This window comes from Arachis ipaensis, chromosome B4 (assembly GCF_059453495.1).
Source record: "Arachis ipaensis isolate K30076 ecotype BB chromosome B4, ASM5945349v1, whole genome shotgun sequence".
NCBI lineage: Eukaryota > Viridiplantae > Streptophyta > Magnoliopsida > Fabales > Fabaceae > Arachis > Arachis ipaensis.
The window spans coordinates 141,253,753-141,272,305 of record NC_142439.1 but is presented as its reverse complement, the minus strand read 5'-3'; the positions used below and the strand labels follow the sequence as shown (position 1 = coordinate 141,272,305).

The 18,553-nt window shown below is 33.0% G+C and overlaps 1 protein-coding gene across 4 annotated transcripts; it reads right to left on the bottom strand.

The window, feature by feature from the left end:
- Positions 1-1,966: 1,966 nt before the first annotated feature.
- Positions 1,967-16,791, bottom strand: LOC107635282 (inositol hexakisphosphate and diphosphoinositol-pentakisphosphate kinase VIP2). 4 transcript variants are annotated; one of them, XM_016338709.3, is made up of 30 exons: positions 16,324-16,791; positions 16,169-16,228; positions 15,842-15,888; positions 14,922-15,005; positions 14,495-14,558; positions 13,534-13,687; positions 12,962-13,032; positions 12,578-12,682; positions 12,371-12,463; positions 11,491-11,565; positions 10,964-11,049; positions 10,256-10,462; positions 10,071-10,170; positions 9,911-9,981; positions 9,346-9,424; positions 8,571-8,729; positions 8,396-8,438; positions 8,038-8,120; positions 7,803-7,865; positions 7,628-7,702; positions 6,809-6,934; positions 6,419-6,660; positions 5,775-5,819; positions 5,007-5,073; positions 4,604-4,675; positions 3,787-4,040; positions 3,657-3,714; positions 3,032-3,199; positions 2,778-2,852; positions 1,967-2,374 (listed from the first exon to the last, which is right to left on the bottom strand). In XM_016338709.3, the coding sequence occupies exons 1-30, from the start codon at positions 16,423-16,425 to the stop codon at positions 2,117-2,119; spliced, it is 3,186 nt and encodes a 1,061-aa protein (XP_016194195.1). In that variant the 5' UTR covers positions 16,426-16,791; the 3' UTR covers positions 1,967-2,116. The 4 variants fall into 4 exon arrangements, with proteins under 4 accessions (XP_016194195.1, XP_020977643.1, XP_020977644.1 ...); XM_021121984.2 differs by having other exon boundaries at positions 1,967-2,377; positions 16,324-16,699; XM_021121985.2 differs by having other exon boundaries at positions 1,967-2,377; positions 16,342-16,699.
- Positions 16,792-18,553: the final 1,762 nt, after the last annotated feature.

The window sequence follows — 18,553 nt, the reverse complement described above, 5'->3', positions numbered from 1 at the left end:
ACAGGATTAAACTAGTATTTCTTAGTCACCAAAAAAAACTAGTATTTCTTAGGCTCTGTTTGGTTAATGAGTGAAAGTAAATAAGATATAAATATAGATACACAAATAGAAGTAGACATAACTATAGACAATTTTTTTTATTTATTTGATAAATAATATACAATACAATACACAAATCACAATTATATTAAAATGTTAATATTATTCTTCTCTTTCACTTCAATTTGTTATTTTTTTTAAGATTAGCGCAGTTCAAGTAACAAAACCTAGATATAGATTATTATTAAAAAAAATTAAAAATAAAAATAAAAGAAAAGAGAAAAATTATGGAAGCAACTTCTACAAAGAAATGATGGTGGTGATGTCTTCTTTTTTAGAGAAAGACTAGATTTGTAAGAAGATGACATGAAAAACACCGTAAATAGCTTAAATACTGGAGGGGGGAGAAGGAGGGAGGAAGAGAGAGTTGTCATGGGAGAGAAGCAAAAGACACCAGTGAAGGAGAAGGGAACAGTTGGAGGAAGAAAGATAGATTTGGAAAATTCACAAAATATTAAATATAAAAATGAATAAAAAATTTGTGTCTAATATAAAAAATTTTTGTCTCAACTTTTCAAAGGAATTTTTTAATAATAAAATAAAAAAAATTATATTTCTCCAAATATAATTTTTGGATTTTAATTTTTAAAATATGATTTTTTTTTTGGCATTTAAGCAACTTTGCCGGACTCGGCGAACTCTATAAAAATTGGTAAGTTCGTCTAACATCTGGCGAACCCTCGGCGAATTTCCTTTATAGAGTTCGCCTAACTCCCGGCAAACTCCCTTTTAAGTTTTTTGAATTCCACATTTTTAATCCATTATCATCATCTCCAAATAGTATATAGATCTACAAACAATATATAGGAGTACACAAAAATACACGGAGAACAAGCATGACTTCTTCAAGAATTTTTTAACAACGACAAACATTGTTATCGTCTCTAAAAATTACACCGGAATAAACCATATTTGACAAAAAAAAAATTTTAATTATAAATTAAAAAAAATAATTATTTTCCAAAAATAATCTATAGTTAACAATTTAACAATCCTTGTTATTTTTGGAAAATAGTTTTTTTTTTAAATTTATAATTAAAAAAATTCTTGTTAAATATGGCTTATTTCGGTGTACCTATGTATTTTTAGAGACAATAACAATGATTGCCATTGTTAAATATGACTTATTTTTTTAATTTATAATTAAAAAAAATTCTTGAAAAAACTGTGCTTATTATCCGTGTATTTTTGTATATTCCTATGTACTGTTTATAGATCTATATACTGTTTGGAGATGATGATAATAGATTAAAAATACAAAATTCAAAAAACTTAAAAAGAGTTTGCCGGAATTAGACGAACTCTATAAAATTTAAAAAGTTCGTCGGGAGGTTAAGTGAACTTGTCAATTTTTATAGTGAACTTGTTTAAATTAAAAAAAAAATCGTATTTTAGAAGTTAAAGTCCAAAAATAATTTTTAAAGAAAGGATTTTTTTAATTTTATTATTGAAAAAAATATCTACTTTCTAAAGAGACACAAAATATACGTCTATTATGTGCAACCGTATATCACCGTGTCCTTTAAAAAATGGCGTGTTTTCAACGTAGATGTGTGCCACCATATTTATATATTAAATAGACAAACTCACTAACCAAACACGATATTATACTGAGGCTTCAAATTGGTGATAATTAAAATAACACTTCATAAAGAAAACAGTAATCGATTTGACATAATCACACATCGTACAATTTTGAAAGACGGTCGTATTCTAGTTTTCCCTCTATACTTGCTTCAGAAGAATTGGGTAAATTATTAGTTAGTGCTTGGATAAATTTGTTCTCCTTACGCTAGTTGCTTCCTATTTTGTCGAGAAGAAAGTAATAGAACCTTGGGTGGAAAAAAGAAAAGGACACCATGCGTGCTTTCTACCAACATTCGTTAAAGGGATGTGATATGCTCCAAAATTTTTTCCAGGCAAGGCAAAGCTTGCTTCGTTTTTTCCAGAAGTTTTATATTTACAAGAAACACAAGGCAGGAAGACCCTAACTTGTAGAAATGGAAGTCTGAATTAACTATTTCCCATTAGTATTGGCATGCTTATGGAAAGGCCAAAGATTTACCAGACGCTCGAGCACACTTTTCGAGAAATAGCCAGAGAATCCGGCAGGTGTTGTTGGCGGAGGAAAGTCTTCTGCAGGCATAGCAAATGGATGAATCATCATTTCCATCTTTTCAAATGTGAGGTATGATCCTATTTCTTGAAGCCTTTCAGGACCCATAATAGGCAGTGTGTGCTCCTGGTGCAACGAAGCAGCCTCACTATCGTTCTTCTGCTGACCATGCATGTAGCATGACACAAATTAGCAAAAGAGGAAAAGAAATTCAACGTTCAAAATCAGCAGCATATTCAATGGTATTCCTCATGAAAAGTTGTTAATAGACCTTATAATATGAACAAATCTAACTACTTCCAACAAGTGAATTAATTGCAAATTCCTACATGTTACTGGCAGCAAGTCAAAAAACAATTATATTTGGTATTTTACTTGATTAAGGAAAATAATTAAACAGTTGACTTCGTCGAAGGTTCAAGCTAATGTAACACTACAATATTCTGAAGCCTAATGGATATTGAGCTGAATTTCAATTTCATACCAAGAAATGCAAAGTGAGTAGAACTAGAACCCCAGTTTGGATTTCTTACGGAAAACTATATAAATTGGATATCATTACCTCCAACGGCGATAAATCAGCACCCCGGCTGAAGGTCAGCTCTATGCGGAACCTTTTTGGATCTTCTAGATCGACCTGCATTTAAAAGTCAAAAGTGGATCAACTACTTTCTTAATTAGACAGACAGGGTTTTCTCCAAGACCACCTTTTTGAACAAATGGAAAAAAGAATAAAGAAACCCGTATGATGTAGAACACTTGGGAACCCTATAACATGCTAAAGATGTTGATTGGGAAATGGCAAAAATAACTGACCTCTGTGTTCTCAAACATTCTCAGCACAATGTAACTCATGTAGTCCAGCTCCTTTGTTTTATATAGGCGGTCTAGAGCATTATGACAAACAAGGCTCTCTTCTTCTTGAAGAGATTCATCCAAATTACAATATCGAAGAACATTCATGAGAGAATGGATATGTGATTCCTGTCAAAAAAGGGGGAGGTGGAAATTATTAAGGATGTGTGTGGTTCAAGCATTACTTTGTTACAAAGATTCCATTCCCATGGGAATTAAATATACCCAAGGGGAAGGTGGGAATTGAAATGATGGTATTTTGATTCTCTGGAATCAAATTTGCTTGGGAATAGCTTTTCAAACTTTGAACCAAACATGAGCATATGATATTCCCATCTTAAAATTCCTAAGAATTATTTATAATTCCCCCAACCACACACACCCTAAGAGAAACAAATGTCAACAATTTTTTTTTAAACTTTCTGTTTAATGCATCTTATTTATACTTTAGTGTTCAATACAAGTTGACTAGTTAAATTTAAAATTTGTTTTCACGTATGAGGTCTGTGTAGATACAATACAATTAACCACTCCAAAGGACTTTTTGGTTATATTAACAGATTGGAAAATGAGATGTGATACTCACAGAAGTGAAGTATAGGCGTGTTCGCACATGGCGTTCAGGAGTCTTCACATTTGCATACCTAATGGAAAATAAAAGATTATTAGAATACAACTTAAAAATTTACCAAATCAAATGAAGACCAGATACTTACTTTGGATCTAAACGATATTTGGTCTCCTTATCATCATCGTCGTCTTGATCCATTGATATATCACTGAAAGTGCTTGATTTTCTGGCCATTTCACCATTCTTATGATGTTTTGACTTGGCCTCTGTATCTTCCTTCTCAGTTTTCATCGCCGATGTATCATTGTCTTGGTTACTCTTTAATTCAGCAACACTGATAGCTTCCTCCCGAGTATTCCTCATATCAATTAAAATTTTACCCAATAATCGACGAGCAATCTGAGTTAAGACAGCGTAAACAATTGAAACAAGGTAATCAGGAGGCTACAGTTACAAGAACATAGGGGTAATGCATTGGATTACAGTACTGCATGTTCAATATGAAACTCCAATATAAAGATGTATAAATAGTTTTAATCTGTCGTACAGTTTATTATGTTTGGTTATTGCCTTATATGTAATATAGCTATTGCCCAAAAGGCCAAAATGATACTTTATTTTTCCTAAAAGTGAGCATGTTTTATGACTGTTCTTATCAAATGTAGAGTGTTATATAACTGAGCATCTAATGTCACATTGAAAACTGAGTTGCTGTATCCACAAGGCTTGTTTTGGTTGTTGCATGTTTATATATGTCTGTCATGAACTATCAACAGACGATGAATTATTCATGACATCTGTAAATCTCATGTTTATTATAGTCGGTCAAATCTTCTATCACTGTTTAAGAATAGAATGTTAAATAACTGAATCAAAACTTTGGTATAGGCACGGCAGGGAAAATGTTCACATATATTTAACATGAGAAGAAATTTGCAAGATTCCTTAAAGCAGGAATTTACCTCTGAACCGATCTTCAGCTTCTGCTTTGGATTAATTCCATATTCATTTGGAATTACACCATCAGCAAGTGCCTGCAAATAAGATGTCAGAGCGATCAGGAAAGTTAACAGACCGAGTTCAAAGTTGATTAATATATGAACAACGGAGCAATATAAAATGTAAGGGCTTTATTTCTGCAGAGGAATACTTGACTCTTAAGTTTTTTAACATATAGAGTTTCTCCCAACGTTAAAAAGGAAAACACTGTACTCTGTTCTATGAAAAATTTTTGCTGAGTGAAAGTCACGCACTATGCTGCCTTTTACATGTAAGACTATCAGCGACGCTACCAGCATGCAATTTATACAAAAACCAGTGATATGTAAACATGAGCAGAGGTTACCCAAACATTATACTGCATACCTGAGCAACTCTAAATAGCTCGTCCAGTCCCTCTAGATTAAGATGCGCATTGTGCAATAGATCATATCTGCAATGTGGAAGCCAGCATTAACTTCTTAGAGAATAAATGAAGCTATATAATTTATGATATTGCCAATTTTTCATTTTAAATTCATATTTGACTCCTATGCATATTTGATGTGCACACTTATGAAATAGGGTTGGAATTGCTTGTCCAATGATAAATTAATAGTCAACAATTAAATCAGCCTCAACAAACTGTAGGAGGGTCTTCTAAAGGTTGCAGTCTAATCACAACTCAGAGATCAAAATATACACACAAAAACTTGAAACACAAACATAAAACTGGATGGACGATCACTAGAACAGATCAGACATGAAAAACAGAACAGTTGGGATTGGAAGAAGGAAAGTGACAGAGAGGAACAAAGAGAACAGGAAAAAAAATAAGGAAGCCTATGGTTTATGGTAACCATCACATTGAAAATAATATTATGGCCAATGAGAACCCTTTACATTATAGAAAATAGTTCAGGTGAAGGGGTGAATGAAACAGAAAATTAAACTACAGATATAACATTTTTACAGCCATCAGGAGAGGAAAGACTCTGCATTTCATGATCTTTAACAAGATCTCCATAATTGTTACCATAAAAAGAAAAGAAACAAAACAAAACAAAAACTCCATAATTGTTTTCTGCATAAAGATATGTAGCGATTGAAAAGATCAATCGAGTTATAATACAAACATAAGATAAGATAACTTACTTGCATGAATCATAGACATCAGGAATTTGGGTGATGTCAAAGCGCCTGTGCAATTAACAGGCCATTAGTGTACAACATTCAACATAAGGCAAAACAGTTCAACTAGGGAGACAACATTTTTTAGCCAATAAACTACAAGTACACAGAAGAGACCAATACACCGTACACGTAATGCATACAAAATTCATGATAGTTTTGAGAGTGAAATCATCACTGGAAAATGCTAAATCGAAACAAATAATAGCATTTAAAATCATTTTAATTAGAATAAAGGAATTTACATATTCTTAAAACCTGAAGCATGTTTTTGCTTGTTTAACATATAAAGCAAACCATATTACTATCATTAAGAGACAAAAATTGGATTGGATGAGATGGGTTAACGGGAACAATTCCACCTATAGATTAAGGAAAGATAAAAACAGCATCCATATCACATTACAGAGGTAGGAAATGATTTTCACTCCACAAATAACTTTATCGTTTGAAGCATCTGATTGCCTTTACTCATTATCATTGAATGCATGTAATTAAACCAGTCAAATGTACTATTAACGGTACTTGCAAAAAAAATTTGCATTTCTAAATATATAGAAAAAAAAAAGTACAGAAAACATTAAACCAAAAAAATTCTAAGCACTTACTCCTTCCGTTCATTGTACAAGTCTCTTTCAAGTTTTTTCCACCGAGCATACATTAATAGAAACCCTTCACTACCACATGGTAATCCAGCTGCTATACGATCAACATCAATATTTGTCTTCCCAAGTGCTTTTGCTTGGTCATAAGGAGGAATTACATCGTACGAGCCTGCTTCTGTAAGTTTCTCATCTTCATCCTTAGCAAGTAGTCGTACTTGCTCGGTAACCTTCTTAGTCAATTCTACCTATTGAAGACAGATGCCGGGGAAATCAAGAAACTAAAAATGGCTGCATTTCGTAAGAAAAGTTTCACGTTCTATAAACAGCGAACAAAAAAGGAAGGAAAAAAAAAAAAGAAAGACGTTAAGGACAATGAAAGATAACAAATATTACCAACTTGGGAAGTAATTCTGAAGCATTGGGTGGCAATCCAGCTCCATCAGCCATCCAGGGAAATTCAGGTGATCCGTTGCTATGAATGGCCTTCGAACTAGAAGTAATGATTTCATTCAGACGGGCCTACCAAATATCCAATCATGATAATACGTGAAATAAAATGTATTAGTATAATAGAGTTCCTGATATTCTGTCATACCCAAATCTTAACTCGAATTTGTTAGTTATGGAGTATAGAAGCAAATGTATGAATTATGAACTGTACAGTTACCCTAATCCTCAACCTATAAAAAATTTAAAAGGATAAATCAATGATCCATCTGTCATTAACATCATATGCATACCACACAATATAGGAAACAAAACACTGCAGTCTGCTCCAAATGTCATTCCACTACATCTAAAAACGTATCATCTCCTTCAACAAATTCTACTGGCTATTGAAGAAAAAGGACTAGGCCAGTCTCAGTATTGGTTGCTAATGGTTAGAGCCCAGTGCTACTACTTTTCTCTTCCTCGCACATCATACAGGAAATAAGTTATAATGACCCTCTCTCCAAAAAAAAAAAAAATAACTTCCTGGATTTATCCGTACTCATTTGGCCTAATTATTATCATTTTTACTATTCCTTTACAAGTTGTCTATAGCTTTTGTTTTTTCAAAGCTCGATTGTTCTTGATTGAGGGTTATGCCAGTAAGATATATATATATATATATATAAAACAAAAAAAACAAAAAAAAAAAAAAACAAACATCGCAATGCCTGTAAGCGTCATAAAAGATAGAACAACAAAATAAATCACTGTATTACAAACCTTGGCTTCTTTCATTTCAATACTAGCATTGTCAAGCCCATCCAGCATGGAAGAGTCCTTGCTAACAAGGGAAACCTTTAAGATAACCATTTCAGTTAAATATATCTGACACAGAAAACTGTTCAACTGTTCTCTTTAAGGCTTTTTAAAAGAAAAAATGAAATAAGAAACAAACCAGGATTGGTGTTAGCTGTCCTTCTAGATCAAGAAGACCTTTTGCAAAAGCGGCTGCAGACATCTGTTAACACAGATCCAGTACATAATAACTCAAATTGTAGTATTTTAAGACGAATTATGCAAGTTAGCAACCACATAGAGACATCAAACATGAATAACAAGTGAAGAAGCTGCTCTTAAACGACTTAAGCATACTTTGGACTGGGGAAAGATGACTGCATCATTACCCATACCTGTACACGACCTTCATCAGAGCTATAAATCTTAAGATCATGGCGATATGTACTATGGAGGCGAAGCAGCCCTGTACCTTCTCCTGCCAATTTGAATTAAAAAATAAAATAAATAAATGAAAAACTTGATTTGCCTATTATACATGGTCCTGTCTATTGTGATAGACTCATAATGTCACAAGAAGAATGAAAGACCATGTTTGAAACATATTAACCTAAGTAAACCTAAGAAGCACCGATAGACCATTTGTTCCAATATAACAATTTTATTTGTGTGTGATATGCACATTTACAATCAATAGCTACAATTATTAGAGTATAAATTCCAGTATAATTGCCGAGTGGCAATATAATTTACCTGGATACATATTATTTCGAAAATATCTTCCTAGTTCTTCAGCCTGCAAAGAGGGCAAAAGTAAGAATAGATAATCAAGAAAACTTCATGGAAGATTAAACATGTCACATTGTTTGTAAATAATAGTGCTCCATTCAAACTTGAATGAGATTCTTTTTGTTTTATTAATCTGAACCTGCTTTCTTCCAGCATGTGTAAGAACACCGCCATATTTAAGAACCATTAGAGCTTCAACTGGTCGTTCTTCTTCACCTTCACCATTTCCTTTTGTGACTTTGACCCACTTTAGTGGCTTTAACTGAACTTTCCTATATATCCCAGAGAAATGTCCTCCCTGATATTGAGGAGCAAAACAAGAGGTGGGCAAATTTAGTATATGAAATAAGACATTTTGGTTAACAAGAAGAAGAAACCAAGATCACAACTGCAGTTATTCATGCTCTCAGAGTAGATTCAAGAGCATTATCTTTTTCCTGTGTTAGCAGTATGTTTGACACATCATAGCCAACAGAAGAGATCCCATATCATAAGCAACAAACTAAAATCATTCCATTTTCTCTGGGTCAACACACAGCGATATAATTTTGCAGATCATTAGCTCATGCAGGCAGGTTTTTATAGATCTCCATACCATATTCCTTGTGTACATCAATCATTAGCACAGCTAGGAAATTTACCCATGGTTCCCCATACTTATATGTGCGACTTAAATCAACAGCGCACAGGGATGGCTAGGGATTAGAAAGGATTACAAGGAAGTAGAGCAATGTATAAAAATTCATGCCGAACTAACTTCAATAAAAATCTCCCAAACTCAATCAATAGGAGGTACAAGTCAATGCAGCGTAGAATGAAAAGCTAAATTTAGGCTCAACAAAATTTGAAATTTAATTTTCAAGAATATAAATTTCAAATATTAGTCACTAGCAAAACTCAAGTTAGTTAACAACCTCCTCAAGAACTGCTTTAACTTGACGGAGCTTTTCAGCATGCTCAACTTCAGCCTCACTATCACTTTCCCGATCAGGCCTGAATGATAGTAACAGCCATAGTTATTTAAAAGTTAAAACCCTTGGTTATCTAAAATAATAAGCATATACTGATTATAAACCTAGAGTCTACAACTAACAAATTCCAAATAGAAATGACAAAGCACACATTCAACGAAAAAGAATTGGCCTGACAACTTTACTACTTTAGCAAGGTAAACTTTAGGAATCTGGGAATTTTTTCCTTGGGATGCAAAATGAAAAAGGAAATGCAGCTATCATCCCTTGTGAAGGAAACAAGAAAATCAATAAAAGCAAGTGAGTTTTATTTAAAACAAGCTATTCCAGTCCTTTTTTCATATTGAGGCCAATGGCACTTCCTATACAACATAAGGCAAATAACTACTTCCCCTAGCTGTCATGCATGTGTGCGAGAATGGTTTATACTGATATTTGATTAATTTTTGGTGTGAATGTGATATGGAGGTGCATGTCAATCAATGCTTAGGCCTATGCATGTGAGTACCTAACGCGAGGCACAAGAATGCGTGTGGCATCTAATAGATCTTGCAGCTGAACGGCACTTTTAAGTTTGGTCTGCAAACAAATACCATTAGATTGAAACAAAATTGATAACTTTCCCTCAATTAGAAAAACATTACAAAAGTATCAGAAAATAGTATTACTTCAGCTCTAGGTCGGCCTCCATTGTATTTCAACATCAAGTTCAGCAGCCTTTCCTCGGTAACTTTTAGCTTCACCTTCTGTTTAGGGGTTCTATCACCACTGCCAAGGGGCCAAAAGAGTACATAACAATACATGTGGTGCTTAACTAATTTAATAAAGGAGGGCGGAGGGTGTTAGAACATACTGGCGAATAACAGCAATTACACAACGTAATTCTTCAGATTGTCCAAAAGTCCCAATAATACCACTTCCCTGACGAGTAAGTCCCTCCGTCGGTTGGACCGGTTCATTTACTTTCCATGGCAAGGTTGGTGGAATTGCTGAAGAAAGATGAGGTGCTTTTGCATCTAAGAACATCTTTCGCAGAACACAGGCAGCATCATCATAATACCTTAATAAGCATCAAATGGAAACCGTATGACTGAAACAAGCAGTGCATGCTATTTTGAATATTGAAAGAAAAAATAGTTCGGCACGAAATTGACATAGCTTTCATAATTGGTAATGTTTTCCTTATTTATAAGCATCTCATTGAAGCAATGATTTCCATCAAACCCAAATTGACGAGAATTTTGCTTCACTGAAGCAATTCTACCATGTAGCAACTAAAGCATGAACAAGGCAAGTAATGCTATATCTAGTTAGAAAGAGTATTTATTTCATCTATGTAAGTTATTGCATGCCATCCATAGGGAAACTTCATTTTTCAAATAGCATCACAACCAGTCTATATCTTCAATAAAATTCCCAGCTCGGATATATAGTTCTTAGAGGAAAAGAGCTGGGCTACGATTTTCTGATTACTAGAAGCAAGTGTAAAGCTATTGGGAAAATTGAACCATGCTCCCATATTACAAGAATAATTGCGAAAAATCTAATTAGGGACCCATACTTGTATGAGTTTTTAACGAAGCTCCATCCATTGACATCACAAACATAGGAGCGTCCCTCACATCTCAAGAGGTCAAACCCGCAAACCTACAAGCAACAAGAATAATTTACAGCAGCAAACAAGGAGAAACAGACAAAAAAATATTTTCTTTTAAGCACAAAGACAGTCATTTCTTAAAACATTTGGATCTAGAACTTTTTTAGCTCATCAATAGTCGCCAAAAGAATTTAGAGGATATTTTTCAAGCTATTGATCAAACTTTCAACCAGAAAACAAATTAACTGCAAAATTGAAGAATTATAAAACACATATAACCATACAAACATATGCAACATTTACTAGCAGCTCTAGGATACAAAACATCAAAGCTTGAATACAATCAACACTTGCTAGGACCAACAATTCTACGAACTTTACCATCTAGAAACCAGAAATCCAATTCCAGTGAAAATTTCAGAAAAGAACCATACATGACAAGAACCACTTCCTCATTTTTAATAGTATGTTGCCACATTAAAAGAACATACCGCTTGCCTGAATGCAATGCAAACCTCTCTTGCCATTTGTTTCTCAGTAGGGGTTAATAACACTGGATACCTGACCTGCCAAGTGTAATAATAGACATAATTTAACAGCCTCTCATTGCATTGTATATGTTTGTTTCTTTTATTGATCAACCCAAATCCTATAACTAAGAAATCTTAATGTTCAGAAAATAAAAAAAAAAATATTATACATAACCTACAAAAAACAAGCAATTTAGGTAACCTTAAAATACGCATTAAGACTAAACAAGAGGTTGTCACACTTTGAAAGAGATGTGATAAAAGGATGTAGTAGAATACATAACATGCAGGAAGACAAGTTAAAAGAACAGAGCAATGAGAGAATAAACAAGAGAAAACAATAAAATGCATTCAATGTATCTACTCTAGAACATGATATAAGGGCTGCAATGCTGCAGAGAGGAGTTACAAACCTAATATGAAAGTAACATCCAAGAAATAACAAATGAGAATGGCTTTGCATTTTCAAAGGAACCTAAAAGTTAACCAAAAACATGAAATATGTAGGAATTACTAACCTTCTAACCTATTTATCTTAATTAGGGTTTACTCCTGTCTCAACTATATGTGTCATAGGGTTATAACATCAAGAAAGTATAGGATTCAATATCATATGTATCATCTTCTTGGCACTGGGTTTACACGTTGGGACCAATTGTGTTATTCCATAACATTACCACAAGGTACCCAACATGGACAGATCCACACTGCTTCGAAAGGAAAGATTAAACTATCTGGATTAACAAGCAACAAACCAGCGAAGACTCCAAGTTATAGCAAAATCATAAAAACAAAACAAATAGCTGGAAGAGGAGAGTAAGATGTTTAGCATGCTACTTACTTCCTTCCCATCAGGATTTCTCATAACGACACCATCAACAACTGGAGACTTCCTGGCTTCAGCATGAGCATACTCAGGGCCTACTGTATACACCTACAATCAATCATCAAAATTCTTGAAAGCCATAAGAATATAGACAAACACATGTCATAAACATCAAAATATGTTAATTTTCTTAAGAAAAAGGAAAACTAAAGCACTTCAAACCTTAACATCTGTCCCTCCAGTTGGCATGAATTCCTCATAAATATAGGAGCCTTCACGCCTCACTCTTCTCACCTCCGGCTGGAACTCACTAGAACGGTTGCCAACCTTAGATCATAGTATACCAGAAAAACAGAAACTAAGATGAGTAATATATTCAATCAAAAGGACATAAAAGTGGGTCGGATAAAGGTAGACATAGGTATAAGAAGACCCAAGTAAACTTCAGAAAATTATTATCAGAGATATAAATATAAAACACAGATATGATTTATTATACAAATGGCAGAGGTGGCAGTTTCAACATGTCCCTTGGAAAAAGAATGTCTTATACAATTATTTAATGTTTCTTAACTGGGAAGAGTAGCATCTCAGCGTAAAGCTTACCTTCCGAAATAATTTCTTCATGCCTCCACCAGCTGAACTGGGATAGTATATCATTATACTATGATTATCACCTTAACAAAAAAAAAGAGCGTTATAAAATTCAAGAAAAATTGTTTGCAACTTGTATATCAAGGAAAACAAACAGTAAGAGAGGACATTATGAGAACTGGGAAGCTTCATTACTTATCAGGAAGATTAATACTAATTAATTTTTCTTTTTTGATAAAAGAAAAAGATTAATACAATACCATTAGAAAGAACAGTCACAGGAATAACAATAGCATTGTAAAAGCATTATTGAGAATATAACTTCCACGATTTCCAAATATACGGCACAAAAAGAATAGTGGATTAGATAAATAGGCAATACATCATTAAATTTCAACTTCTGTGATCAGGTAACAGATTTTTATCCAGCCGCAACCAATTGAAAATATGGTACAACTAATGATGGTTTTATTTTATTTTATTTTTAAACAAAAAGGTTAAACCATAGAACACATTTATGTAAAGTCTGCGATTTTGGAAAAACATGAATAGTGAAGAATGAACAGTTTCAATTAATGGCTCACCATCAATAGGCTTCTCCACAAATGGCTTCCAAAATCGCATGCCATGAACTTCAACAAAATCCTCTTCCTCAACAAAGTAATCCAACTCTTGGTATGGCACTTCCCTATTAACAAGGGCATATCTTGGAACAGGGATTCCAAACATTTCAAGACGCTTGAACCAAAAGTTGAACATATTAATATCATCATAAAAAAAAAGAAACATAAATGATAAAGTTCTTTACTGTTGCACTGTAAATAACACAGTAACCAGACTCAAATTCCTTTTTTTTCCTTCTTTTTTTGTTTCCCTTTTCTTTATATACATCTTCAATGATAGATTTTGGAACAAACAACTTCTGTGGTATAAAATAAAGTACGTACTAACATCTTTTTTTTCCCAAAGGGAATTTCCCTCTCATAAGTTCAGAGACTACAATTCCCTGCGATAGTGTTTTCTATTGTTTGTTTTCATGCTCACAAAAAGGATCTCTTATCTTCTCATTTTCTTATGACTATCATCTTCATAAAAAAAAAAAGGCCAATGTCCACTCAGGCTCTTGGTGAACAAGTCAAAGAGTACAGCTTGTATATTTCAGAACCAATTTTCCTAAAAAAGCAATTCATAGGCCAATTTCACTTGTGCCAAGATTCAAATATTGCAAGTTTAATAGAAACATTATAAACAACAATCCCTGCCCAGTGCATGATTCGAAGAGGGGGGGAAAAAATAAATCAAACATATAGCTAAGTGATGTATATCTCTGGATTTTGATTGAACCAGCAAGAGCTATCAGTTCAAATCCAGTCATCCAGATAGCACATACCAAGATGTTCAAAGCTTACAGGAAATGAAGCTTCTTATATTTATTTTTTTTAATGTATATCCAAGAAGGCTCAATATACATGGAAATCTCATGGAACTTGAAAATAAAGCAAAAAGTACATAACTAGAAGAAATTAAGTAACTAATCCCTCCTACCTCGTATACTTTTCTTCGATCATGAAGAAGGTGTTGGGGCTCCAGTTCATTTACTAGAAAAGGTCTGGATCACAATGCACAAGTAGTTTTAAATCTGTAAACATTCTCCACCAACATTTGAAAAGAATAAAGAAAAAGGAGAATAACAAGAGAAGAAAAAAAATAGATTGATATGAAAAAGATTATTATACTGTGTGTGTACATCTTCAAGTTAGTAACCAATGTCTGAGAAGAAAACGATACAGCAATCTTATAACTATAACCAAACATGCAACAGAGAATAAGAAGACAAGAAATTGATAAAGAATTTCATAATCTACTGTGCTTATGCCCATGAAAAAAAAAAGTGAAAAAAAAATAATATGCGAAGCAACATGGACTAATTACTCAAGACTAAAAAATATATTTGGTAAATAAACAAGCTTACTTTCTTAAAGCAGCATACGCCTCAGCCTTTTCGAGGGGATATCCAGAGGAATGGAAAGCAATCAAACAATCACATATTGGCCAACTGAAATAAGTCAAACAACGCAATATTTAAACTTAGTATGCAATCAGTGCAATTCAAAAAACAACAAATATTTCAGCAATAACTCACATGTCCCAAGTACAAATATGATTCACACATCGAAAAACATTTTTTTAGGTAGGGTGTCGATGACTATGCATTCTTTTCTTGATCTTTATTCCCTCCAACAGTATATACACAGCAAAAATGAAATGTAAAGGTATTTAATGAAAGTGCATTCACTTCCAAATTGGCCACTGCCAATGGAAAGGAATCTCATAAAAATAATAGTTTAAATGATAACTCCATATACTTTTCTTGATAGCCTTCCCTTTACTTTCTACTGTATTCCCTGATATACATATCTTCTAATATTCTTTCTTTTCTTCTTTTTTGTCCCCCTATTTTCCATCCTTAGGATGATCATCATTCAACATGGTTAGCATTTTCTTGTGCTCCATCCATGCATACAACTATTAAATCTTGTTAAAATCAGCCATAAATGCAGCATTAGGAAACATCAAGTACAAAATCCCTTCAATTAATTTTTTTCCTCCTCGGCATGACAGTTAGACATTTCCTGTACTTGAAAGATATTTCATGCCAGTGCCTATGTATATGTGTCCTGAAATAAGTTAAAATAACCAAGTGTCTACTGACAGATCACGAGCATCACAAAAAGAAATTGATTCCATATATTCATTGATTATTCAATGTACCGAAAAGATAAAAAAAAGTGACTTATACTCTGTGCAAAGGACGGCAAATCGTCCAATCACTATTTAGTTCTTCATACTGTAGATTCCAAAAACAAATCTAATTCGCGGTGTCAGTTATACCTCTCTATTGGATCTTCGAGGATGACCTTGTCTCCAAAATATATGACCTACGAATAATAAAAATAACAAAGTGAAAATAATAATAATTATAATAAAACAGAGACAGCAAAACAAATATAAGAGAAAATACAAAAAAAAGGGAGAAAACACAAAAATGACGGCGAAAAATGAAGGAAAAGGAAAACACGGGGCACATTATAATTTGAATAAGTAACAGAAGAAAGAACATGAACTCAGCTACTACCAGTAGATTCATGAACATTTCAAATCGAAATCAATGAGGATAACGCGACGTGAAGAAACGAAACATTTCAGTGATTCAACTACCTCAAATTCACCAAAGGCTCGTAATCTCTGAAGAATCTGCTCCATAGGCGCAGAGAAAACCTGCAATAGAAGAACAAAGCGGGAATCATTACATAGACTAGAGTCTCGTAGCTACTGAAGAAGAGTGGATCCAGCGTGAAAAAGAGAGAGTGAACCTCTGAGTCACATTTCACCTTCTTTTCCATCACGCAGACTCCAATCGTAATCTTCTTCTGCGGAACAACTACTTCATCGTCCTTCTCATCTGCCAACGCCATCGTCACCACTGCAAAACTCCGAAGAATAAGTAGACGCAGCAGCAGCTACTACTCGCAGCGGTTCAGTGACGGTTACAACCTTGACTCTACGGCGAAACCGTTAGAACTAACGAGATCGACGTCGTTACCGTTGAAGCTGCTGAGAGAGAGAGAGAGAGAGAGAGAGAGAGAGAGAGAAATGCGTAACAGATATTAGAGAACGTGAGAAACGGGTAGAAGCTCACGAGAACGATGTGAGAGAGAAGCAAAAGAAGAAGAAAAAATTGCGAAAAGTATTTAGCCGACTCGGATTGTGTTATTTATAGGTGAGTGAATTATGGAGAGAAGAAGATAAGCAGGTAACCGAAGCTAGCAGTCACAGCTCACAGGAAATGAAAATTATATTCATAATTAATGTGATAATTATTGCAACAATTATGTATACCAAAATAGTCAACAAAAATTAGTTATTAACTTATTATTAAAAAATATATATTAAAATATTAAATATATATTAAAAATAAATTAATAATACATATATTTATATATAATTACATAATAATTGATTTTAATATATAAATAATATTTTTGTTATTATAAGTTATATAATAATTTAATTATATTTATTTATAAATAAATATATGTGTAAAATTATTCATACCGTAATGCATTAAAATTAAATTTATTATAGAGTAAAGTATCGTTTTTTTCCCTAATGTTTGGGTAAGTCTTATTTGTGTCCCTAACATTTAAATCGTCCTATTTGTATCCTTAACGTTTATAAAAGTGATTCAATGTTATCCTACTATCAATTATACTAACAAATCAGATTATATTTTTTAATTATTCTTACGTGGATGTATTCATTCTCAATTAGGTCTTACTTGAATGTGTTCGATTTTAATATTATACCCACTATTTGTGTTTAAATTCAATTATGTCCTTAGAAAAATGAATTATGTAAATGTTGTAGGAATTAATTTCAACAGTTGATGAGCTATTTTTCGGAGTAGATCATCGATTCTATCTCAGACACTTATATTCTAACTTCAAAAAGAGATTTTAGATTTTTAAAACTCAAACTAAAGCACTCATGATGTGTAATTGACGGCGGATAACATTGAATCACTTTTACAAACGTTAGGGATACAAATAGAACGATTTAAACGTTAGGGATACAAATAAGATTTATCCTAAACGTTAGAGACAAAAATGATACTTTACTCTTTATTATATTATTGTAATTAGTGATATATTAATTGCATTGTATAATTACTTTAATTTGATTCGTTTACCATATATTGTATCTTTTATAAATGATAAATATATTTGACTATTTTTGTTCATATTGAATTAAAGTTATAATTTTTAAAATTATTCGATATTTCATTAATGATATAGGCAAGGTGTTATATTTTTACAGTTAAAGTGATGATACTTTCTGTCTTCTTGGATATTTACCCCTAACCGCAACATTCCTGATTATTAATATTAACGTTTTCAAAAAAGTAACATGTACAATAATCCTTAAATAATAATCAATATAATGTTTATTTAAAATTTTATAGTAGTATCTTAATTATAATTCACTAAATAATAATATTATTCTTATTTTGATAATATCCATTTTTTAAAAAAAAGGATAAGACTAATGTGAACCAAACATTATCTTTTTCCCAAACATATACATGACGTTTGGTAATAAAAATGAAATTAAAATAACATTGAGTGTGTATGCGGCTTGATGTGAAAAATGGACATTTTGGAGGGATTCTGGAATATACAACGGAAATTAAAAAGTGGGGTTCAAACTTTTATCTTGGGAGAAGAGAGGTGGGAAAAAAGGTTCCAAGTTGAACTTGGATTTGGTGTTTTTCGTAAGAAATTCTCTCTGAGGAAGAATCCAAGTGGTACCAACTTTAGGGTATTTGTGTTGTTACTTTCCGAGTCACTATCATGCTAACGTGACACTGTTGATAATATATTATGAGGTTATGGTCCTGTGCATCATCACCCCTTTGAGCCTTATAAGATTAGTTATATTGCTGTAATTGGACAAGTGGAATGTGGTATGTTGGCTACAAAATTGTTGATAACATGAGGACCCCACCTGTAAGATCATTTGACTAAGGTCTATGTGTTTTTTCCT

Bases quoted from the DNA above. Each gene is read 5' to 3' on its own strand.
- LOC107635282 (XM_021121984.2), bottom strand. From the start codon at position 16,425: ATGGCGTTGGCAGATGAGAAGGACGATGAAGTAGTTGTTCCGCAGAAG. The intron at 6,935-7,627 runs GTTTGTAATACA...GATATTTGGTAG, and splicing joins TTGAAATGAAAGAAGCCAAG to GCCCGTCTGAATGAAATCAT. The intron at 3,715-3,786 runs GTAAGTATCTGG...ATTTTCCATTAG, and splicing joins AAATATCGTTTAGATCCAAA to GTATGCAAATGTGAAGACTC.